The sequence below is a fragment of the Gallus gallus genome, chromosome 12, assembly GCF_016699485.2.
Source record: "Gallus gallus isolate bGalGal1 chromosome 12, bGalGal1.mat.broiler.GRCg7b, whole genome shotgun sequence".
NCBI lineage: Eukaryota > Metazoa > Chordata > Aves > Galliformes > Phasianidae > Gallus > Gallus gallus.
The window spans coordinates 16,172,496-16,197,507 of record NC_052543.1 but is presented as its reverse complement, the minus strand read 5'-3'; the positions used below and the strand labels follow the sequence as shown (position 1 = coordinate 16,197,507).

At 47.4% G+C, this 25,012-nt stretch overlaps 1 protein-coding gene across 41 annotated transcripts in view; it reads left to right on the top strand.

Annotated features, from left to right (window-relative positions):
* The window catches only part of FOXP1 (forkhead box P1), a 343,452-nt gene that overhangs the window by 234,704 nt on the left and 83,736 nt on the right, over positions 1-25,012 (top strand). For 37 of the 41 annotated variants that reach the window (XM_040646262.2, XM_046899979.1, XM_015293117.4 and 34 more), the window contains one exon: positions 3,335-3,466. The exons of 2 other annotated variants lie outside the window; for them this stretch is intronic. In XM_040646262.2, coding sequence (XP_040502196.1) covers positions 3,335-3,466 — 132 coding nt within the window. Of the gene's footprint in view, positions 1-3,334; positions 3,467-17,538; positions 24,988-25,012 lie in introns of those variants that run through there. 2 more of the 41 variants (XM_025154493.3, XM_040646282.2) reach the window with 1 other exon arrangement.

Genomic DNA, 25,012 nt, shown 5'->3' with positions numbered 1-25,012 from the left:
AGTGGAGAGATTTACTGTTTGCCGCGTGGAGGAGGAAGTTATTGCCAATGCAGTGTGGTATCTCTTGGAGGCTGGGATTGCTGCTTGGGTGTATTTGCTCCAGGAGCTTGGGTGGCATCGGGTGCTCTTGATGTCCATACCTGCTGGCTGCTAGCAAGCATACTTTTGCACCGGTTGGGGCTGATTTACTGCAGCCCCAGGTCTTGTTCACTTGTGGAAGTGCATGCATGTCATGTAGATTTAGGCAGTAGCTATGGCAGTCAGGAGGAGTGCATGAGAAGAGCTTGGAGATGTCAGAGCACCCGCTCACAAGGAGAGGGCCACGTTAGTAGAGCTGCTGGCTAGCGGTAAACAGTCCTGGCACCCTTGTTTCGGGACTTGGCAGCAGCAGGAGTTGAACTGAGTCCAGCTTTACTCTCTACTGCCTGTTCAGTAAGTTGAGGACAAGGCAGATGATTAAGGAAATGTGGGGAAACTGCTACAGAAGCTTTTGGAAAGATAAGAGACTTCGGTCTCCATGTCTGACAGTCTGGCACTTTTCACTAGCATTGAATTCACATGCAAATCAAAGGCAACATCTACTCCCACAGGAAGCTTTATTAATGTACGGGCCCGCTCGTGAATCTCCGTGCTGATGAGAGTTGTGGGACCGACTTTATCGTCAAATTGATTTCCCTGTGCATCATCGTTGGTGTGCTGTGTGGCCGAGCAGCTTTCTGAACGGAGCTAGCTGTCCTTCACACATCCCATTGTGTGTAAGTGGTGTGGATGAGGCTTTGAAGGGATGGGGTAGGTGTACTTGCTGCAAGATGGGAAGGAGTGAGCCGTGAAATCCAGAAAGGGAAAGTGAGTTGGGATCCCACCGTAGGCACAGTAGTTTGACACAGATGTTTGGTGAGAATGAGGTCTGAGCTGCAAACAGCCTTCCACATCTTAAACCAAGCTTGTTGTAAGCTTAGCTTCTTATTGCTGCCGGTTATTTATAAACAGAAGAGCAGCATCTTGAGAGAAAAGCTGAGGGAAATGCTGTTTCAAGCCACAATCAGCCAAGCTGTGCACTCACCTCCACCTCCGTCGTCCTCCCTTTGCTGCTCCCGTCCATCCACACCGCTCCTCACAGCTGCCTCATCTGTCCCTGCATGGTGCATGGCTGTGCTGGTGTGACAGGAGCGGGGCAAAGCACTGAGTGCTGCCCCAGTTCCCCACTAGCGGGCAGAGACCCGCTCCGGCCCGGCCAGCTCCAGCAGAAAGCAGGCATTTCTTGCACGGCTACTCGTTTCTGGGAATCTTCAAACATTTTCTGGCAGCCAATTTTAGTTGTGCAACCTCTCAGCTGCCAGAACGGATAGAATATGATCATATCACATGAAATGCATGCAGGGTCTGCTATAGCAACTGTATTTCAAAGAGACAACACATATGGTGGCTGGTTCTTTTTGGAATAATATCTATAAGTTGATGATGTTTTATTCAAAAAGGCTGTAGCTTGAAAGGTTACGGATGTTCTGATTGTTTAGTATATGATTAAAGAAAGGCTTCCGTGGTTTTTTTTGGCCTGTTGAATCCAATTACTGGGAAGTAAAATGATCATTTGATTGCACATTTACCTGGAATTATTCTTCTGCAGAGCCGGTCTTAATAATATATAATAACATGTTGCGTTTGTGCTGTATAGCACTTCTTGTCTGAGCAACTCAGAGTGCTTTACAAGTATTCATTAATTAAATAAGCCATACAACACCCCTGTTAAGTAGGTGAGTATTTGTTGCCCATCCCTTCGCATTTTGCAGCATTTTTTCCTGCCCACCCTTGAAGCCGCCTTAACAGCTAAATAAGCTAATTCAATAAAAAAAGCGTTCTTTAACGGCGCTTAGCACTTTCAGTGTAAAGGCTTCCTTGGCTGCCTTCTCTTGCACCGTGTTTGAGGTGCTGTGGGCACGTGAAGCATCAGCTGCCCACCTGGAAACACAAAGTCCAATTTCAGCTTCCCCAGGCCAGGCTCTGTTTGGAAGAGGCTTTCTGGTCCAATGGAGACGTGTCGTTACATTGGGACTGAGGGCGTATCTGAGTGCAGTGAGGTCTCTTCCCCAGCTCCCTGCCATCGTCAGTGCTCTGCCAGCACGGCTCCGGGCTCCATGTCCCATCGGAAGCCGGGCCGTGCTGCGGGATGGCGGCTCCAGGCCTGCAGGCCGTGCGGTGTGCGCCTCATCCTCAGGGCCACGCTGTGCTCCACACGGCCATGGAGCACTTGGCAGCTTGGAGAAACACAGAGCGTATCTGACTCCTTAATTAAATAGGTATTAATTAAATCACTCAGAGAGCGTACACAGTAGGAGTGGGGAAGGCTCTTTCCCTCCTTCCATGTAGGCATCTTGCACAGGGACTATTTTTCTTGTTTTACATTAATGAAGTCTTCAGCCTTCCCACTTTTCCACCTACGCATGTACCAAACGTCTCCAAGGAGACCAAGGAAGCCCGCGTCCGGCTGGTGGAGCCTGCAGGAGCCAAGGGCTGCCATCTCACAGCTGAGCCTTGGCCAGGCCACAGCCCACCATGCCAGGGTCAGCCTCATCTTTTGGTCCTTTGGACCGGTGCAGGGGAGGATGTACTTGCTCCTTTTCCTGCTTTCCCTTGGGTTTCACCTCCTCTTGCTGTTTTTCCCTCACCCGATGAGGAACTTGGGCCTCACAGAGCAGCTGGCTCCTGTGCTTGGCACTGCTTTTCTCTCCCTTTGTGAGGAACTGTGCAGAGATCACCACTGAGTGATGCACTGCTAGTGCTTCTGGGTACCGTGTCCTCGCCCCTCCATCCTGTAACACTGCAGTGTCCCTTTGCTGCTCTCCCACAGTTCTCCTGCCGTAGCTTTCTAGAAACTTCTCTGCCTTCCTGTGCTGCTCAGGAGAGCAGGTGGTGATACGCGACTGCCCTTCTGCAAACCTGCCCCGACCCCTGCAGAAGAGGAGCATGAAAGCCATTAGCACACAGGGCTGCTAAGGAGCAAACAGTGCTGTGGGCTGCTCCAGGAGCAGGGTGTCAGTAACCCAGTGGTGTCACCACTGGGACTTCTGGGGTTACACCTGGTACCCACACAGAAGCTGAACTTGAGGTGCCGCTGTTCTTCTCCGTGGTCAAAATGGGAGGTGCATCGGGTGGATGTGACCTTGTTGTGTGTGGGTGTTGAGATGTTTTCAGTGCTGCAGCGTTTCCTAGGTGGACGTGCTATGGGACCGTTGTGGTGCCCAGTGACCCAAGGGTGTCTTGACCAAATGCTGTGCCTGTAACTCCCCACCTCCCCTCTGCGGCGAACTCAGTTTTCAAAACTCTTCCCACACAGGCTCTCCAGGTGGCACGGCAACTTCTACTACAGCAGCAGCAGCAGCAGCAACAGCAGCAACAACAGCAGCAGCAGCAGCAAGTTAGTGGATTAAAGTCTCCGAAGAGGAATGACAAACAGCCGGCCCTGCAGGTAAGGCAGCCTTCGTGCTCCATGGGGGACTCCTGCGAGTGGAGGCTGAGTGGATGTTTTCACTGTGAGTGCTGGCATGGGACCTTCAGGAGCGCCTGGTTTTGAACCGGTTTGCTCCAGGTGAAGTGATAGAGCAGCTGTGGCTCATGTACGTGGGAGCAGCGCTGGATGCTCTTGAAAATCCCACCCATGGCGTCTTCACAGATCTGCAGTGTGTACTTCTCTTAGTGTCTGGTAGGGGTGGATTATTACAAAATGGAATAGCTTTTGTTACGGTGTCACTGCGCATAGGAGATTTGCGTTAACATTTCTGTTTGATTGCTTTTCAGTTTGTAGTCTGTGTTCACTCAAACCGTTGATTTGCTGTGTCAAGGATATCGGGAAAATGTTAGGATATCATATCATCAGTGTGCTTTTTTTTCCCTTTTATTTTCTGCTGATTTATGGACATCCTCATGAACAAAATCTGAATATTATCAGGCTTTGTGCTGTTATGAATTCAGAAAGCTAAAACCAATACAGCACTCCCAAACAGAAGATGTATGCACACATACGCGACTTTGGAGTGCATTCTGCTAGTCTTGTGGGATAAATCGTAGGAGTTAAAAACAAAAAAGACCTATTAGGTCATGTATCACATTTTCCTTTTTTTTGCTGTTCTAGTGTTAGAAATCCCAAGCGATGGTGGGACCGCTGTTATTTTCCTTCGGATGGTTTTCCATAACAAAGCACACACACAGGAACTTTCCACTTTAATTCCATCCTCTTGCTCCAAGTAATACTGCTTGTATAAATACTGAGTCAGTCCCTTGCCTTGCCTCGTGTTCACACTCCTCAAACATCTGAGATACTAACATGTACTTGCCAGTTTTGGCAAATCATATGTATCTAGTTCTTTATGTTTCGTAAACCGGCACTTCTAGACCCTTGACCACTTCTCTGGCTTGCAGCTGGTTGTTGCTTTTATTACTGCTCTCTTTGCAAATGCAGTGTGTCACTGTGCTTCTGATAATAAGTTACTGAATACAGCAGCTCAGTTGTAGTCATACAAAACCCTGTAGCTGGGACATTTATCTTATCTTGCTGTTCTATATCTGATGCTTCAGCCTCTGTAGCCCCAAATTCTTTCCGAGTGTTTTTTTCAGTTGTTGTCATAGCACATTGTCAAACTCATGTCTGTTGTGCTCTTTCTAATTTTTTTTTTAGTTTGATATACTATCACCATGAGTTCCCTGACAGCACTGCTGCTTCTCTTGCCTTGTATATGTGCTTCAGATTATTTTCCTCCAAAAATACAGATCCTGGTCCCTTTCAATATGTAGTAGAAGATGGAAGGTAGAGCTAAAGTCACTGAAGGCCTTGACATTCAAGCTAGAGGACCCAGTCCTCTAGTCGGTACCTGAATAAAGCTCACAGTGACTTAAGGGAGGTTTTGCCTAAGCGAGGATTATCTATTAACTGCAGCCCTTGGCCCAGCAAGGACAACTTCCAGCTTTGGTGTAGTGATTTCATCTTCAAAGCATTCTGCAAATACTGATCTCCAAAACATCCCCAGAAGGAAAGTCTGATAAGTGAGTAGCATTATCCCACTTCTGGACGGGGAAACTGAGGGAAGCAGGTTAAGTGACTTGCTTAGGATCGCAGAGGGAATTGGTTTTAGAGGTAGGATTAAGATTCATGAGTTCCTGGCTCCCACCCCTGTGCTCAGGCTGCTGGACAACACCTCACACTTTATAGCTGAGCTATTATTCTTTTGGAAACTATGAAGCATTTTGTCATTGGGCAAATATACGCTTTATTGGCAGCGTAGAGGGCCATAATCCAAACCGTTACATTAGTGCTTTCAAAAATATTTTATTTGGTAAATCCATAGCTGATCCATATGCCTTTTAATAGACTCTTCCACTGGGGACATTTTTAATGAGAGACTGCGCTGGCTAGGTCCAGTGTCAGGTACTAAAAGAAGTGCTTTGTTGTGCAGATGTCTTAAGAATAGCTCCAGAGGATGAAATATGACTGTGTTGACCTTTCAGCTGTGAGCTTATTTGTCAGGATTCAAATAAGTTGAAAGGATCAAACCAAACAGTTTCCGTAGTCAGACTGGGAATTGTGTTGCAGAGGTCAACAGTGAAGGCCACATCGCGGATTCCATAACACAGCCAATTGTTGGTACGTATTAAAGTACTGGAGCAGCTCCTGCAGTCAGAGACACAATTAAAATTCTAATTTATTAATGTATACAGAGAGCTGGCCCAGCCTGTCACTCACTGATTCAAATGACTGCCCGGTCTTTTTTTTTTTTTCCTCCTTACTCCTGGAGCTTTTGCAGTCTTAAATGTACTGGAAGTCCTCTGGAATAGAGCAGACCTCCAGCACATCCGTAACACCAGTGTGTGGCTGTGAGGAAACCACGGCCCTTGGGTTAGGGTGTTTGAGTAACACTGCACACACGCAGCCACCCACAGCCCCGGCATCGCATCTTACCGTGCTGACAAGGCAGTCCCCGCTCTGACAGTATGTAGAATAAATAACGAGGGTGGTGGAAACGTGCCCGTTTTTTTGGAAGGTTCTCTGGAATAGTGAAGCAAACCATCTTTGTGCTTTGTTAATACGCTGGGGCTGCGTGGGGCTGGGTCCCCCAGTAGGATGTCCCATGGTCCTTTGGGGCCGCGGTGCTAGAGCCTGGCTCGGGGCAGCCCTGACCATCGCGGGCTGAGCAATTCAATGCCAGTATGCGTGTTTTGTCATGTAAACCTGACTGGCACAGATGTGCAGAATTAATCTGGTGAGTGCGATGTGGCCAATCTGTTATTGTCCTGGGGGTAATTTCCTGTGTTCCCTCTTTATTGGCTGATCAAATAGCCACAGGGCTTAAATACGTGCCGGCATCGCAGGGCATTGCTGGGTCAGGGTGCCTTGAATGGCACATACATGGCAGTGGGCTCCGGCCATCATCCGGGGGATCTCTTGACCTTGATAATGGCGCCCAGAGACCTGCTTTTAGCAAATGTTGAGGTGTTCTGTTATAAGGACGTGGACACAGGAGTGGAGATGTGCTCTGCTGATAGCTGAAAAAAAATAAATCTCCAAATACATGATGACTCACATTTTGAGCCTATCTCACACTGCTGTGCTTTGGATTTGGCAGTGACCTCCGGTTTCACAGCCTGATGACACTCAAAAAAAAGAAAATTGAAAGTTAAGGAATGGATTTAGTAACAGCAATTGGGAGGAGAATATAAGAAATATCAAACCCACAAAGATTACTTGAAGTGAAAAAAGGCTAATGCACGGCTGATAATATACTTGCCATAGATGTTAGATCTCCTTGAAACTGTGAAACAAATAATGGAGTGGGCCAGGTATACTTAGGATTTTGAGAATTTGCACATTTTTCCTGGCCAAGATAAATACGTCTTTGTATTAATAGATATATTGATTAAAATTTGCAGCTTTAATTGCTGCGATGTTCCTAACGATTATTCATTTTGGTTCTTCAGGCATTTTAGTTGTTGGCAGGAGCACACAGGTTGGAAACAAATCAAGAGACACATTTTCTCCCAAGAAAGTAAAAGTGCATGTGTGTTTTGGCAATACTAAAAATACAGTTTTTTTTTAAGACGTAAATGTTGTGTGTTGCATTGAACTGAAAGTTGGATACTGGACTAAAAACAGATTTAGGATGTCCAAGTCAGTATCTTGCAATTGAAACTCCTCACTTGACTTCTTCGCAAAATGAGGTTTGTTGTATGCGAGTTAACCTGTGTGTGTTTGGAGAGAAGAAACAATGAAATTACTAAGATGGAAACTTCTGTTTTCAGTTGACAAAACAGAAAGTCAGTCTTTAAGTCACGGCCAAGGAAGGAATTTGTTTTAGATCTTCAGGGTGAGACTGGGGGAGGCAGAGGGGCAGAGCTGTCTTCGCCTTTGCATTCCGGTGCTTTTTAAAGCAGGCTCTTGGCCGGGCTTTTGTAGAATTTAATTTGCATGCTGTGTTATCTTTGTGTTTCTTTTCGGTATCTTGAGCGATAGATGAGAGAGAGGGAAAATGGCAAGAGCAGGGTAATCTGTGCAGCTTGTTGTTTGGGGCAGTTTTTACTGTTCTTTATGAAGACTTCATGAAGACACATCCAGGCTGGATGTGGCTCTGGGCAGCCTGGTCTGGTGGTTGGCGACCCTGCACGTGGCAGGGGAGTTGAAACTCGATGATCATTATGGTCCTTTTCAACCCAGGCCATTCTATGATTCTATGGTAAGACAGAAATTGTTCACTTGATGACATACTGAGCACTACGGGGTGGATGGAAGGATGCTCTCTGTTTCACTCAGAGCACAGCAGGAACAGTTCTGTAGCTTCAGCTTTTACATGTCCTGTACCTTTTTACATAGTGGTAAATTTAGCAACTGGCTGAGAAATTATGCCTCAGCAGATATTTTGGAAGGGGAAATACATTTGCAAGCATATTCATTGGATTTGTGTGAGTATCTCTCTGATTCACACTTAAACATGTGAGTTTATCTGAATTTGGCCTCGGTCAAACCAGTGGAAATTCTGCCACCAACTTATAGCTGGGTCGAGATTTCACTTCTGCAGTGCTTAAATAGATCACCCATGAAAATTTCATTTGAATCTTTTTTTTTTTTTTTTTTTTTTTTTTTGCTTTGGTAATAAAACAAAGTTGAGCATTGCTGGTTTCTGCTGAAGGACCTTCAGCTCTTTATTTTTCTTCCTCAGCCCAATTATAGGTGTTAGTCAGTTCTTGGAATACGCCTGAGAAGTGCTAATATCATCAGCTCCACAAACGTAACAAAATCTGAGTCAGGTCCTCAAAATCACGAGATCAGCTTGAAAATGTTGATGCTGAAGGCTTTTTTCAGTGAAACCCGGGGCCTTTTTTTGCTGCCCTTTTCCATTTTTTTAGCTTCTAGTACTTGGCCTTTCCAGCTTTTCAGCCCGAGCCGAAAGGTGACAAATGTGCTTGTTTTTCTCGAAAGAAATCCGTGCTCGCCCTGTAAATAGATGCTTCCCCAAGTCTTGGCTGTAGGAACACAACACGTGAGGGCTGGCAGCGGGATATGGAGCCAACATGGCCTCTCCCATGGATGGAGGCATGGATGCTTTGGGCCCCTGAGGGTGCTGGGATGCACAAGGGTGCTGGGGAGCAGAAGCTGGGATCCTGCATCTGCAGCCCCACGTCCCGTTGGACCACCCCAGTATGATTTTTTAGCACGTTTTCTGCTTTCACTCAAGAGGTTTGCAGAATGCCTTTTAGGATGGGATTTCTGGCCAGGTTGTCGGGTTGCAGGGCTCGCTGTGCCAGAGCATGGCCTGTGCTGTCTGTGTCGTGCGAGGGGAAAACAAATGAAACGTTCCTGACTGGTCAGAAACGTGTAAATTGCTGACAAAATGACACATGTAATTAAGAGTGCTCCTGCCATTTTACCTTGTGGTTTACACCTACGGTGTTGAAAAAAGAGAGTGACTCCCACCTCGCTAATTACCATTATCACTGAAATGGTAGGGTTTGAGTCATTAGTTCCATGTGCATTTAATTAGAGGAAGGCTGAAATTGGATTTAACTTATTACTTTTTCATGGATCACTTTCTTGTCATCACTTCAAATTGGATTGCAGCCCCAGGTAACTAATTATGAGCGCCACAGGATCAAGAGTGAAAAAAAGGTAATTAGGAATAACACTGTTGGACCCTTGCTGGTAGTCCACTTGTGCTTGGGAAAAAAAAATGAGAGCAGCATTTTGTAGTATTACAGATCGGAGAGTTAAAGGTATGCACTATTGCTAGGAATCATGGGAGCCTGCCCCCTCCTATCGCGGTTTATATGATGTACAGCTGGGTTGAAGATGTTATATCGACATGGTTCCACAATCAGCTCCTTAATACCTAGATTAAACTTGTAAAAGCAACAGATTGGCTGTAGGTATGAGGCTTCTCAACAACTGTTTAGTCAGGGGTCCTTAGGTGCGTGATTGCAGCAGAGCTGTCAGGGCACTTTTGAGCCACGGTACGGAGAGGCGTAAGTACAGCGGGCTAGAATTGATAACAAATTAATGAACACGCTAATGATCCGAGAAGATCATTCGGGTCCTACTGGGAGGTGTATCTGCCAGGAGCACGGCGTGAGGCTGGCGGTGGGCACCAGCAATGTGGCCACACCGCCCTGATGGCATCGCGCTGCTGCTTCCCTGCTGTGTGCTGGACACGTTCTGCTCCGGTTTGGCTTTTTGAGAGGAGGGCTCTGTTGGTTGTTTTGTCCTTTCTTTTTCTTTCCCTCGGTGTGCTTTTTTGATCTCGTAGGTCTGATTGCCAACTTCCGCTTTCTTCAGAAAATACTTTAAAACAAATTGTTTTATTTCCATGTGCAGAACAGGATTCAGAACTGCGAGTAATCAATTTTATTGACACGGTCTGGAATAAAAAAATGTTGATGAGAGTTCAAGGATGTGAAAAGATTGAAATTTCTGAGTGCCCAGCACTCAGTGTAGGAAAATTTCAGAAGTAATGTCGTTAAGTGAAGAAATGTATTGCGTTGGGGTCTGTAAGAGGAGAGCCTGCTTGTGGGCCCACCGCTGCTGCTAGGAGGTTGTGCAGCCGATTTCTGCCTTTGAAAGAGGAAAACTTCCTTAATTTCTCATGGTAGTGAATCACAGCTGAAAGGCTAACGCGATTTCCTTAAGTTGTTTAAAATGGCTTTTAATGCTCTGTTAATGTAGGCAAATATTTGTGACTCAGTGTTGGGTAAGTGATGCTTGCTCATTATTTCCTGATGCAAGCAAAGTGTAGGAAATTATGTGAACACCATGCAGAGATGCTAAATAGGCTAAGAGTAACAAAACTTGGTTACAGAAATTAAGTCCTTCCTCATTTAGCTTACTTTACAAAACAAATCTGGAGATTGAAAGGTATTACCTTTAACACGGAAAAAGGGAATCTCTTTTAATACGTATCAAATTGATTTACAATTTTTATACACAATATTCATCTGCAGTTGAAATGGGGGCAACCTGAGGTCAAGTGATGTAGTGTTTCCATTTTTCCATATGAGTCTCACTGTGTGTGATAAAAGCAACCTCCTTGATTCCCTAAGTCTGCAGGAATTTCTGATGAAGTGCAGAGGTCACTGTGCTGTCAATTTGAGCAGGCAGCATTTCTGAACTACCGTTGTTTTCTTTTTTCCCCTCCCCTCCTACAACCCGTGGCACAGCTCTGACACACACACACACACACACACACACACACACACACACACACACGCATGCATGCATGCATGCTCCGAGCGCTCCAATCTGAAACTTATTAGTGCGTGGTGCTGGAGCCTGTCCAGCGGTTAGAAGAGCTGCCGGAGCGCAGCGTGCCAGCCGCGGGCACGGGTAGCACGGGCAGAAGGGGAGGAGAGGGGCAGCCTGGGCTGGCAGTGTGCCCGGAGGGGAACCAGCTGAGATGGGAGAGCGGCGAGATTGACGCGGTGCATCTGGGAACTGCTCGAAAAGTTTGCTTCTCGAAAAAACTACCTTCTGTGATCGTAAGGCATCATCTGTTTTCCCGCAGATATTGTTTATAACAGGGTTTTCAAGCACTTGTCAAATAACCAGGAGTGAAGGAAACAGGCTAAAAATCTCTTACCGGGATGAGTCCTGGCGTGATTGGAAAAAAAAGCAATGTCTCATGATAGAAATGCACAGCTCCCAGCACCGCACGGTGCCTGAGAGGAGAGCCAGGAGTGCCCCGCCATGAGCTGTGGGCACAGCCACGGGGCGGTGATCCGAACCTGGGGATGCTGCTTCGCTCCGGTTACCGAGCTGTGAGATCATGGGCAAAATATGATAAACATATCGTGGCCGTAGCTTGCTTGTGTAACAAAAGATCAGGAACTTTTATTAAGTTTGTTTTCCTTGTCATATTGTAAAAATTTATTATGTGTACTGTGTATATTAGAAACAGATTTGGGTAATTCTGTCTAAATGAAGTCATCCCAGCTATTTCCAGACTGTCTGTTTTCGGTTGTGAATAATTTTCATACATCAGATGGTTGTCATATTTAGTCGCCCTCTACATTCTAAATAGGACAAATCCCACTGTGAATCTCCGCGGACCGGAGCTGCTTCCCGGCACGGTGGCGGTGCCGAGCCCAGCAGGGCCCAGCAGTCAGCTCAGCTCCTGCCTTTGCATTCACAAACAGGTTGAACAAACACAAAACAAAGTTCCGTGCGTCAGAACTCTCCCAGGTTAACAGAATCTCCTCTCTCAAAGAACTCGTGCTTTTTTCTGTTGTAACATGAGTGTAGAAGTTCACATCTCGGTGCTCGGTGCTGGAGCTTACGTCACACACACATCTATGTGCCAGCTGAGCTGCTGTGATTCTCCTAATCCTTGCAGTGAGGTTTCCCTGCTCAGCGTGGTGAGGCTCTCTGGGCTCCTCATGATGATCACAGTGCAGAATTCTGCCCTGCAACCGTCAGCTTGGCCAGAAATACTTGAGTTATAGCAATTCGCTTCGAGAAGAAAGAGCAAGGGAGAAAGAGAGAAAGCATTTGATGTAGCCTGTGTGAGCGGAGCGGAGCAGCTGTTTACCTCATGTGTTTAAATCTCTAGAGCTCATATTGAAGTTTCAGGGCAACAAGTGCAACATAACAGAGTAAGGAGAAACGTCGAAAGAAAACCAGTGAAACAATTGGGAATGTGCTTGGATGTGGCTTTGGAGCTTGACAGTTTTACAGCTGTGTAATCAGGTTGGCAAAACATTTTGTGGTGTGTGCAAAGGGAAAACTGTTGTGTTGCTGAAATGTTTTTATATTCCCAGTAAATGTAATCTGCCCTTTATAAATTACTGATCTATTTAAGGTGTAACGGTAATGGCGCATAATCTCAGTGCACTGAAAGCCTAGAAAATTGAAGTAGACTGAAGGCACAAGAAAGAAATGTACTTTATGTCAAGATGAAGTTCGATGAAGCATAGAGAAGATGGAATAGATTATTAAATAAACTTTGAGGGAGGATGGAAAAGGCACCGAAATCTCTCATTTTGAAAGGAATTAGTTTACTTGATTATATGCAACTGTATCACACTCAGGGAAGTATAAGACAAATGAAAGCAAAACAAAATTTAATTGAGCTATTATTTTGCAGACTTTGGCTCCGTTTCAGACAGCCTAATCAAATTGTGCTTTGCTCAAATAACTAATGTTAAATGCAGTCTACCAACAGATGTTTAAACAGAGACTAATTGGAAAATCTACATCCTGAGTTTAGTGCGTCTCGCTGAAAAAGTTTGGGAATGGGATGGTGAGGAGGCAGGACGCCAGGAGGATGTCGGGTGGCACAGGGCTCTGGAGGCTCTGTCACTTACGGCATGTATTTTTTTTGAGCGGTATGAACTCAAATAACACCCTGCTGCGCTTCAACTTGTTAACCTGAGTGGCGTATCTGGGGGTCAGCTTTGCAGCATAGCCGTGCAGCCAACTGGACGTCTCAGACGTGTTGCAGCACTGGGATAAAGAGCCTTGGCCAGATTTGTCCCAGGGTAAATGACAGCCACCAGGGTGTGCGCTGGAGCGGAGGATCCCGCCGAGCTGGGCTTGGCTTACTGCTGCTTGCTTCACACCAAAGTCACCCACTGGTGCCAGTGTCATCTGTGCTGCTCTGTGCAGCTGTAGCCATCAGCCCCGCAGGGACTTCTTGGCAGGATGTTTCTTTCTGTGTACTTGCTGCTCTTTGGGATTTGGGGCTGAAATGTTGTTCACAGTTGGTATTGGGGCGCGCAGCTCCAGCGGGCCGCCTGTTACAGCACAAGGAAAGGAGAGCTAACGTTTTGGGTGTGTATTTTGGGAACTGAGGCAGTCGGTTGCTCTGCATGGAAGGTAGATCTACGCAGTCATGAAGCAAGAGGCAAAAATCAGAAACATCTCGTGTGACGTTTCTAATCTTTCATTGGAAATAAAAGAAAGAATCAGTAGAAGTGTTTTGGCTGAGTCCTGATGGCTCAGATAACACCAGCCCAGCCTGTTGGTTTCCGGCCACAGCACACACTCATCTTTAGATCCCATTGGTTTTCATAGCAGGACTGGATGCAACAGGACTGCCTTGTGGGTTGTCACCAGTGTCACTGGCTGTGCTGCATCCTGGTGGCCCTCCCAGCCACATCCCAGTGCTCCTGGGGCTGAAGGAGCAGCCTGGCCCTGAAGCTGTTCCACACCCAGTTTGGAGCAGTGTTCTTTGGGGACGGGGCTGGGTCATGGCCCGAGGAGATCCCAGGGCTGGCAGCCTGCAGCAGTGTGTCTGCTGCCATCGCAGGGTGACTGCTGCTGGTGTTCTCCAGGCTCACTGTGCAGTTTGTAACAGGGAGCAGCCAGCCTGAGTGTAAAAAAATAAATGCTCTTTTATATATATATATGTATGTATATATGTATTTCCAAATTTACCAATTGGAAGCCTACAAAAGACAGATTATATTTTATGGCTTGTAAACAGCAGGGCAGATATTTCAGGAGAGCTGCAGACAGCTGTAATTTTGTGAATGTGCACAAATTACTTGGAAAACAAATATCCCTCTGCCTACACAGCTGTATTCACAACTGTGGACCAGAATACTTTTTGCATGATGCTCACACTTGGTTCCACGGAGTATAATAACGTTTAAATGAATATAGTGCGATTTCAAAGTGGAGTTGGAATTAATGCTCTGAAAGCCTGCGTGGCTGGCAGGGATGGAGCACTTCGGAAGCCATGGGAGCACTGCCCCTGCCCTGGTGCCGTGGGGCTGTGCTGGGCCCGTGCCTGCCCGGTTATCCGCGCCCAGGTTGGCTGAACGCAGAGCAGTTGTGTCGTGTAATTGTGTGCTGGCAGCTCCTTCTGTTTGTCCTTCTGTTGTGTGATAAGGAGTTTACAAAGGAAAGTATGAATATCAAGAAGGAAGGCAAAGAAAATCCCCAAAAGTAAAAACACAGCCGAGCAAGTGAACGTAAAGCACTGGTTGGCAAGAGCCAAGGGCCTCGCATTGATTTTACTTTTAACTTCTGTGTTTATTCAAAGGCTGTGGATACAGGTTGACTTCCTTTGCTCAATATTTATTGCTATGTTGCTTGTCTTAACCTGGAACAATGAGTACTTTGTGGATCGGCTTAAAGGATTGCCCCGTTGCACTCAGCCTCCTGCGTCTCTCTCCATACCTGTGGGTTTTAAGCAGTTTATTTTAATTTCAGGTTTCTGTGCTCTGTTTGAGGAGGTGTGGGCTGCTCAGATCGAGTGCTACCAGGGCGGGTTCCTCCTGCCCGTGAGCAGTGGATTGGTGTGGTTATGGCATTGCCAAGGGTGACAGCACTGCTCCCACCCTACTTTAGGGATGGCAGTGCCTTTGGGCTGGTAGGAAAGGCCCAAAGATTCACCCCGGCCAGAGCCCAGCTGTGAGGTTTGGGAAGTAGCCCCCAAATACAGTGGGATTCTCTTTGGAGAAAAGAATCCCACTGGAGAATCCCAACAGGAGCGTTAATACAATGCAGAGCACAGCTAAGGTAGTTCTAAATCCCGTCGTGTGCAGCTGACAGAACAAGGGAAGGTATGTTTATGGCTTCCATCATTGTTATTTTTTACTTGAGCTTGTTGCTTGGAAAATGTGTTCATTTTGAGTCGTCCACTCAGCTGTGTCTACCGAGAAGAAAAACAGAGCAGTTTCTTCTGGGAGAGCCCCACAGTGGACACATCAGAGCCACAGTGACAGCTGCAAAATTGTTTTGTTGTTGTGTTGCTAATTCTGCAGTGAGTGAAGGGGACCACCCTGTCTTTAAAAAAAAAAAAAAAAAAGAGAGAGGGAAAGGAAAACAAAACAAAAACCAGAAGCACTTTCAGTTTGGAACTGTGATTTTGCTACAAAAAAAAAAAAACCCAACACAGCAAGCAACCTTATGCCTTGGATGGGATGGCACAGGAATTGCATGGGCATGTTTTCAGTTCTGGTCACTGTTGCCTCATACCTGTAGGAGATCCATTCTTCTGCTTCTGCACTTTGCCACCAAACTCAAGGAAATTCAACTTCAGTGCATTGTGAAGTCATTGTATCCCAGCAGTGCCTGGGGGAGATGCGTGCCCTCGTCAGAGCTCACCCTGCCCCCACAAGCGGTTAAATAGCACAGAGCTCTGTGTGTTAAAGATAGAAATACAGAAAAAATCACTGCTCTCCCAAAACCTCACCGTATTTTTTTTTATCTCCTCGCCTGTGTGCATTTAAAGACAAAAATGAAAAGAAATCCCAGCTCTGCATTGTTTGTGTAGGCTTATGAGCCAGATTGTACTACAGAGCACACTGATGTGTCTTCCCCTGAGGTATGGAAAGATCTATGTGTGCTAAGCAGGTGTTTTCATTTGTTTAATTGGAGCTGAGTTTAGCACAATATTACAGATAAATGAATTACACATGTTCAGTAATTCATAGAAAGTGATGGCTGTTTTGCTTTGACACTTGTCTTCAGCTCTTCGCAGAGATGGAGCGTTGGCCAACGTGGACAGAGGTCCCGCAAAAAAAAAAACCGCCGTGCGTGCACAAGGAGTGCCTGAAACCTGTTTGCTAAAGCAGCCATAACTACTTTATCTTTGTTTAAACTGGAACGCTTGACGTTTTGATAGGATCTGGTTTTGACAAGCAAGGCATCCCGGGGACGCTCCTTGCTGAAGGCACCCAACGTGGCCTCCGGGTCGGGCGCTCAGGGCGTGCTGCTTTGCAGAGGATGAGCAAAACCGGTCACTCTGCACAGCTTCCCTCGTGGCTCTGAGTTGTCCCAGCCCTTGGCCTGCATCCAAATGGATAATTACATTGAACTTACCCAAATTTCCTCTGCAGATTCAATTGTAAACTATTTTCTCGCTCTCTCCCGCCAGCGTTGTATATAACTGTGCTGCGCAGCGTTAAACAACTGTCACACGCAGCTCCGGGGGCTGTCGGGCGTTGGGCACAGAAAGCCAAAGGCTGCATCAAAACTTGAGGTGAACTTTAGAGAGAGTATTGTTTGTGCTTTTTCAGTTCATAAAGTACTTCAGAGCAGGCACTGGGATAGAGCTCGTGGTCAGAGCTGAAGATCCCAGCAGAAAGTGCCGGCATTTCAGGCAGGCTGTGAAAAGCCACTTTTCCAGGGGTGACCTGGAAGCCTCCAAGCCTTCTGACAGCTGGAATTGGGTTGTTAGAGGCTCTCCTCGTGCAGCCAGGAGCTGTGCACACCAGGCTCGAGTGCTCCTGCGTCCTCCGGGCTAAGTGCACCCACCGCAGCGAATCACAGGGGGTGAAAGTGAGCTGGAAGCGTGTAGAACTGTTACTTGTGCGAGTGGTTTCCTGCGGCGTGCAATTGTTCTGCAAGAGGCTCCTGGGAATTAACATGCATCCCATCCCACAGCAATCTCGGAAGATTTGTGGCAGTGTAATCTATAAACTCTTAATTATATAGAGAGCTGAGTAAATAGCTGTAAACTCCTCGTACGCAAATGTATATTGCAAAGTGCCCATCCCACATGCACACACGCACCCACCCTTTTCCTTCCTTCCTTCCTTGTTTTACACCCACTTCCACCAAGGCTTTGGCTCGGGGCATCCTTCCTTAGCCAGGGAGCTCCTGCGGGGCTGCTGGGCCCTGTCTGCTCCAGCTATCCCCCCCCCGCACCCATCTTGAGGTGGGGCTGCCATGCAGGTCCCCCCTCATCGTGCAGCTCATTTGGGAGCTGATTCTACCACTTGCAGCTCTTTAATGAGATGTAAATTGTTTGTGATGCTGCCTTATTAATTGTATTGTAATTTTAAAATCATTTGCTTGTTAATTGTATTTAAATAGCTGCCACTTAGACAAGCAGAAAGTTTCCAGAAAGATAAATGGATTTCTCATTTTACCATGTCTGAAGGTGGCCCCAGTGACCTGTCAGGGCTGCTCTGACACTCCCGAAATGGAAGAGTCACTGTGTTACGTGTCTGCTGGGAGCTCTATGTGCCTGGAGAATGAAATGCAGAGAGGGTTGGGAGCATGGGGTGAAGAGAGCTGGGAAGATTTTGAGGTTTTGTGGATGGTACAGATCAGATTTTGGGGGATGCTGCGGATCAGATCTTGGAGGATGCTGTGGATCAGAGTTTGGGGGATGCTGTGGGTGATGCTCCAGCTCAGCAGTCCGAGCCAGGGCAAGGTCCTCATCCTCAGCGCCTCCAGGGCTCTGCTGTACACGTGTTGAAATGAGTGTTGAGATTTCTCTTCGCTCCAGCTGAGCAACACAAGGTCCCCGCTGACCTGAGCTCAGCTGGCCTTAAAGCTGATTTTGATGCTACGTGGTTGCTAACCTTGGTGTGGAGCAAGCTACACCATGTCAACTGTATTTTTGTTGTATTTGAAACGCCGTTCTGGAAAATGAAGAATAATCTCTCCGTATCGGTCCGTTCTCTCCTTAGGTGGGCTGCAGCCCCCCCTGCCCACACTCCCAGCTCCAGGCCCCAGCTGTCCCCACTGGCACCGGACCCTCGCTCCCTCTCTGCCTCCTCTTCCAGTGACGTTCCACGTTCCCTTCGTTTTCTTTTTGCATCTTTGTTGTGTGGCAGGACCAGTAATAACAGTTAATAATTAGCAGTTCAATAGCACTCTTCACCTTCGGAGCAATTTTAGGCATTAAATCACTGCAGCTCTGCTGGCAATATTACAATATTGACTTGTTACTTCACCAGTGTCACCGAGGCAGCAAAAGCTGCATTTTTATGGAGGCCAAAATGGGGTCATTTTTTTTTTTTTTTTTTTAGAGCACAAAATTGGCAAAAAATAATTTTTTCTCCTAGGCTGACACTTTGTTTGCCAAATTTCAGCATAGAGCCAATTTTTAAAGCTGAGTAATAAACACCTGAAAAGTTCTGGTTTATAATGGCAGTGCTGAAAAGCCATTAAATGAATGGCTCCGCTATAACACAAGAAAACCCTCTTAAACTGCTGAAAACCCTATAAAAGCTGGACGGAGCCTTAGCGAACGCAGCCTCGCCTTTGGGCCCAGTGCTTAGAGGTACGAAGTGAATCTTGAGGGGATCTTGCTGGGACTGAATGGCAGATGATGAGGGGCATCTCTTCTACTGTACCGCATGGCAATGGCTCTTTCCCTGCTAAGCGGTAGAGCAAGGCTGGGAGCTGTGGTTTTGTTCCCAACCTACCTGAGCATCTCGCCACAGATGCTCCATCGGGACAGTGGTGGGGAAGGTGGGACAGAGTGGCAGGGAGCAGGTGGATGCCAGGTGGGGAGGATGGGGATGAGGTTCGCTGGCACACGTGTGTGCACATGGCACGTCCCCACGAGCATCCTGTGTGCATACAGCTGAGAGCGCGGTACCAAACCCGCATCCTTAGGGTGGCACCCAGCTCTGGGCCTGCCCTCCTGCCAGCTCAGCTCTGCCATGGAGAGCTGCCTGGTAAGACAGCACATTGACCAGCGAAAGAAATGGGTAAATGAAGGGAACAGCTATTAACGTGCCGAGCCAGTGTGTGATTATACCGTAGGACTTTTCCAAACTAATACATGTTAAAGGTGTAAACCTATTAAAGAAGAGATTTTTCTGTACGGGGAACTTATGTAGATAGAAGGATTTACACTGTATTTTATTCTTGTATTATAAGGTATAAGGAACATTTGAGCAAATCCAGTCATTCCTATTATTACGTTTTTCATACCGTTTTATGTGGTTCTTCAAAAATTTTGGCACTGATTCCCTTTATTTTGTTAGGAATTTTCTTTTAAAAACAGAACTGTTTTTCTCAAATAGTTAATTAGAGTTTGAACTTCACATACAGTACTTTTTCCTCCCAAGATTGAGGGTGTTAGATCCATTGTGCTGGCCAAATTACAGTTTGGATAGTTACATTCTCTCTGCTTAATCACCCTGCAGTTCCATTGGAGTGAAGGATTTGGTGCCTCAGGTGTCCTGCATTCCTTCAAGCCCCATGTGGCCAAATCACTGCCACGAGGCACTGCAGACACAGCTGCATTCGGTGACAGAGCATTGCTGTCCCCTTACCGAGTGTAAATAGCACAGTTTTGCTCCTGGAGATGGATTTTTGGGGCACGCACTGCCTCTCAGCCTCATCCTTTTTGTGACGAGGGGGAAAGGGATTGTGGCAGCAGATCGGAGCAGGAAGTGGCTGTGAGTCATAGCCCTGTGCCTGCAAACAGCAGCCCCCTCCGCCCTGAGGAGGGAGGGTAGGGCAGGGGAGGATGATGCCCTTGAAACCAGGACCCATTTATTTGGATATGGGCAAGGTTCATGGCATTGCAGGGCACTGTAGGGAGCATCTGGGTCATTTGCCAGTCCCATAGGGTAACGAGGAGTCATCTCAAGGGGCTTCTTCCTTGCCAGACGTGCAAGTCAGGCTGCACTGCTGGCCTTGCTGTTTTGGAGGCGCGGTGGTGGAACATGAGGGCAGCCCTCACTCTGCCACCAGGTCCCAGCACCTGTCTGACCCTGAGGGCTGGTGGCTGAACACCTCTGCAGGAAGTAACTCAAGTTGTCGTGTTGCTTCTGCAAAGTTCACTTTTTAAGGAAAAGATGAGCAAAAGCCCTTATCTCCCTTCTAAAAAAACATGTAAGAAGTATCTTTCAGTGATGGAGGAAAACTCAAACTATGAGCCAGCTAAATATACTGTATCAGGAAACCTCAGGGACCACTGAAACAAGAACAGTGGCCCATTACTGTTAAGGAGGTGTTTTATTGAAAATATACCGGCATCCTTTCCCAACAGAGGGAGTGAAAAACGGCAAAGTGCCCAATGGTAATGCTGCTTGTTCCCACCAACGAGCCCCAGTGTACAGCTTGGCACTCCTGGGCGGTGTGTGAGTAAGCTGTGCGATGGACTGACAGCCGTTTTTACACGAAGGGGCCCATATTGCATCAGATCTATTTTAACTTAAATCTGCGGTGATAGAGGTGTGGGTGCAGGTGTGTGTACACGCCTTGCTGTGCAAGCAGGCATGGGTTTTCAGAAGGGTGTATTTTAGAAGGGTGACTTTTAGAAGGCTGTTGTGTGGAAGGGTGACTTCTAGGAGGTTGTTTTTGAGAAAGATGTTCTCACGTGGGGGGCTGTCAGGTGAGATGAAGGAGAGTTGCACCCCATGGCCGTGGGAGGGAGGTGGCCAGGAGAGGCAGTGCCCTGTCACTGTGCCTGCCACCCCGTGTCTGCCCCATAGCAGGCACGGGATCTGCTTGGTGTGGCTGGTTGTTCAGGAGTTAATACTTTGCAGGCACATGTGTGTGATTGACGTTTGTTTTGTTGATGTTGCGTTCTGTTTCTTTTCTTACCATGGCAACTTTAACATCATGACAAAACACCTACTCTTCCTCTTGGAGCCATAGCTGTTGTCATGCCCAGTAGGTTATTTTGGTATACAGTGGTTGATCTCTTAAGGCAGAGGTGTTGCCATCTCCTCCCAGATATCACCTCCAGTATTTCCTCTCATCAGAAGGAATCTGTGGCTCTCTCTGTGTGAGCCCCGTGTTTCGACCCAGGGCAAAAAACAGAGTTTTAATGGAAACTGCGGCATTTCCTCCGCTGTACGTGACATAAATGCTATCTCACATAATTAGGGAAAGTAACAGAGAACAGTTAGCGGTGATTGCCTTTCAATATATTGTGTACTTTGGGGCAGAAAAATAATTTATGAATAATGCCCATGCATACTCGGAACAATTTGCACGCTGTGCTGTGAGTGATGCAGGCCTGCTGGTAGGAGAGCTTGCTAATAAATTTTACTTTGTGGCGGAAACAAGAGATTACAGTTTATTAGGAAAGGAGATGGCAATTTATTAAGATCAATCAAATACGAACGCAGAGCAAAAGATGTTGCTGTTCTTATTTATTTATTTATCTCAAAGCACAAAGAGGTGCAGCTCTATACAGTGTGTTGTTTACCTGTGGTGTTTGATTCATTATTAATATTTTTATGTTTAGAGGGAACCATAATTTTGCTGAAATGTCTTCCATAACTCCTGCACAATCATATTCATAACTCACCTGAATGTTGACACATCCTGCTGTGTATATATAAATTAACTGGTAACACTGGCATTATAAAATGATGCATTAAATGAAGATGTGAATGGTAATTTAAAGCATGCCATGAAGTGAAATTTAAGCCATTGTACAACGATGAGGGGATTTAAAGAGCCTTTTTCATGCAGAATTTGCAGGGCAATAAGGAAAATGACAGTTTCTCATGCAAAAAGAAGAAGCGCAACAGGGACACAAACATTACTGAAATGTTAATTGCTTTGGTGCTCTGTTTTAGTAGAGACACCATCAGCCTAAAAGTCACTATTCTGCTTGAATATATTTTACCACAAGAAATATTTTGCCGTGAGAGTATTAGCTAAGATTATTAAAAATGGCCAAAGATGTTTACTTTGTACTTTTTCTCAGTGCTTTGTGGATAGTAAGTTTCACTGTTTCCTGTTTAGTCAGTTGTTTTCCCCATTTGTTTTCATGGGTCTTTCAAACAGCAGCAAGGGAAAATGCAGCCGTCTCAAAACAGGAAAATGTGATTTAACCCCACAAAAATGGGCCTGGGGATCCAGGAGTGGGAATAGTATCCGAAATGCCCTTTTCCCTTGTAACTGCCAACAGCAGCTTGCTCTCAGTCTGACCTCCCTTCCCCGCCCCGTGTTCTCGGCTTCCACGTGGACTGATGCCTGCAGAGGTCTGTGGGTGAGGTGTGCAGGGAAAGCAGCAGCAGAACAAAACCATTTCTTCCGCCGTGTTCATCTTTTCACGTCCGTAACCTACTTCTCTGGCTCAGCCCTTGGAGCTTGGTATCTGTGCTGTACTCCAGTGATTTTTTTTCCCTAGGTGTTGATACTGCCACTCAGTGCCTATCGGATCTTGTGGGCACAGAGAGCCAAATAGCCACCTTGTCTGCCACGCTCCTTCCCTGTTATTTTTAATTTGCTATTTTATGTCTTCTGCTTCGGACATCCTTGTCAGATCTGGTTGTCTCTGTCTGTGATGACTCTCCATAATTGAGTGGAATTAAAGTGGGAGTTTATGGTTCTTCTTGGTCTTTTAAAATATTTGCTGGCTTAGAAATGCATTATATTTCATAGTGACCTTACTTAGCAAGTGCTACCATCTCCGTTACTGAGGGAATAGACCAAAGTTTTTAGCTCTCAGCAGATGTTGGCTGAGCTTGCAGGTATGAAGCTTTTATCTGAAAGGGCATAAAATGCTTTAAAAAATACTGCTTGCAGGCTGTGTGGGCAGCGCTTAGTGCTTAGGCAGCACCTTTCATTTCCCAAATGTTTGGCAAATGCTGGTCTAGGGAAGACCCTGGAATGAGCAGTATTGCCATCCCTGTTTGGCAGGTGAGGAGGCTTTGAGGTGAGGGCTTTGAAATGGCAGGTGTGAAATGGAAGGGGTGCTGCAAGCAGCTCCCAGGAAGCGGGGCCTGCGGGATGGAGTGGGGCCTGCGGGACTGAGCAAGGCCTGTGGGACGGAGTGGGGCCTGCGGGACGGAGTGGGGCCTGTGGGACTGAGCAAGGCCTGCGGGATGGAGCAAGGCCTGCAGGACAGAATGGTGGTACCCAAAAGCAATCGCCGCTGGGAGGGTGGGCCCGGCCTGGGAGTGCTGCTGATGCCGAAGCCAGGCCGCAGCCGGGCTGGCCAGCTGGCAGTGTTGTGCATGTGTCTCCAGGTCACGCTCTGTATTGCCCGTGCAGGGAGAGGAAGGCTTCAGGCAGGGTTGTGAGCCTTGCAGCATCTCTTTTTCGTTAAAGAAGCCCCAACACAGAGCTTCTTCCCAAACGAAAGCTGTGGAGCACACTGTGACCACAGCCTGCAGGGACCGGGGGGCACCGCCAGCCCTCTCAATGCATGTTAACATGGCTCCCATTCCTCTGTCACCCTGTGAGCAGTGGGCGATGCTGCTGCAGGGGTGCTCCTGGCATCCACCCTGGGCAGCAGGATATGGTCTGCGGGAGAAACTGCTGGGAGGTTTAAGCCTGTGCATTCCATGATGTGTTCCTCAACAGGGTAGGAGTTTCTGGGGATCATTTTGAAGTCCAGGACAGGAGGGATTCTCTTCAGCGCAAGCAATAATGATTATGTGCTCGTGGCATGCACTGCCAGTTTATATTGCTATTAACTGCCCGGTGTGCTGGACGTGTGCGTGACATTTTGCTGGCTGTGCAGCTGTGTACTGCCCACAGATATGTGCTGCTCCCATGCCCCCACGCGCTGACCTGCAGTGTGTGTGCCCCTTTAAGAGGCCGTCGCTCTCTGATTCATGTAGGCTGCTGCTGGCAGATTTAGGGTCTTGCAAAAGATGCCCTTAGTCCCTTATTAAATATTCATAAGAGGGTGGGGTCACATTTTTGTGACCTGAAAAAAATCCCATTAATAAATTTGTTATCTGACACAAAAACACTTTAGGGTGGAAAGCAATCCGTATCACATCCCATTTACCATCAGATCACAAGTTGTCAGTAAATTGCGTCCTTTGTCTTTGCTTCTTGTGAGGTTCTTTAGCAGCATAGCTAATGGGGCTATTGTCTATCAGCCCCTGACTCCTGCACATAAAGTGCATGCTGCCTGGGGACCACGGCCGTGCGGCTGCTGGCATTCGGCTACGTGCGCATGCAGCGTCTGCATCAGCCGTGTGCTCAGAGGCTGTGTGAAATACGAGATAAAATTGAAATAGTGGGGAAGGTTTGACCAAACAATGCAGCCTGAGGCACATAGCTATAGGGCAGGAGAAAATCGGTGACGGGGTGGACAGCAGTCCCTGGGCTGGAAATGGCATGAGGACAGGTTCTGTGTCTGCACTGAGATCTGGGGGGAGGGGAGAGGGGGGGTGATGCGAGAAAAGTATTGCTTTGAGCTGTCAAGCAGAGGAAAGCTTGCTGCGTGGCAAACGAGGCACCCCGTACCCAAACCTCCCCCAAGTGTGGCAATGACGCGGCTGCTGCTGAGTGCTGTGCCCTGGTCTGAGCATCCCAGTGCCCGGCAGGGCTTTGTTAAGGGAGATGATGGGAGAAGATGCTCTGGGCATCCCAGCTCCCTGGTATGGGTTCTCTGCTGCTTTGCTGGGGCTGAAGGGAAGGTGTTCCTGTTTGCAGGCCAGGTGTATCAGCTGGACTTGGTGCAAGCTCCTGCTGGAGGCTCCTTATAGTAGCGTGTTTTGTATTAAAGCCCTGCCGTGGTTCTTCATTTTGTGGCATTAAAGTCGTGCAGCAGAACTGCTGGGAGAGTCACAGCCACTTTTCGAGAGAAAGTTAGGTGGAAGGAGAGCTGCTCCTCTAGCGCATCGTGTTTGCAGTGCCTGCTCGGAGCACTGCGCTAGCTGCCACTTCCCCCCTCCCCCCCCCCGCGTTGCTGGCACCCACGCCCCCACAAAATAGCTTTATTTAGGGGGGGCCGGGGGAGCCGCTTTTAAACACGTCCCGGCGCAGCGTGGCGGCTCCCCGCGGGCCGGGCCGGGCAGCAGCGCCGCCAGTACCGTCGGCAGCGGCACAGCCGGCAGCAGGTCAGAGGGCGCGGAGAGCCGCGCG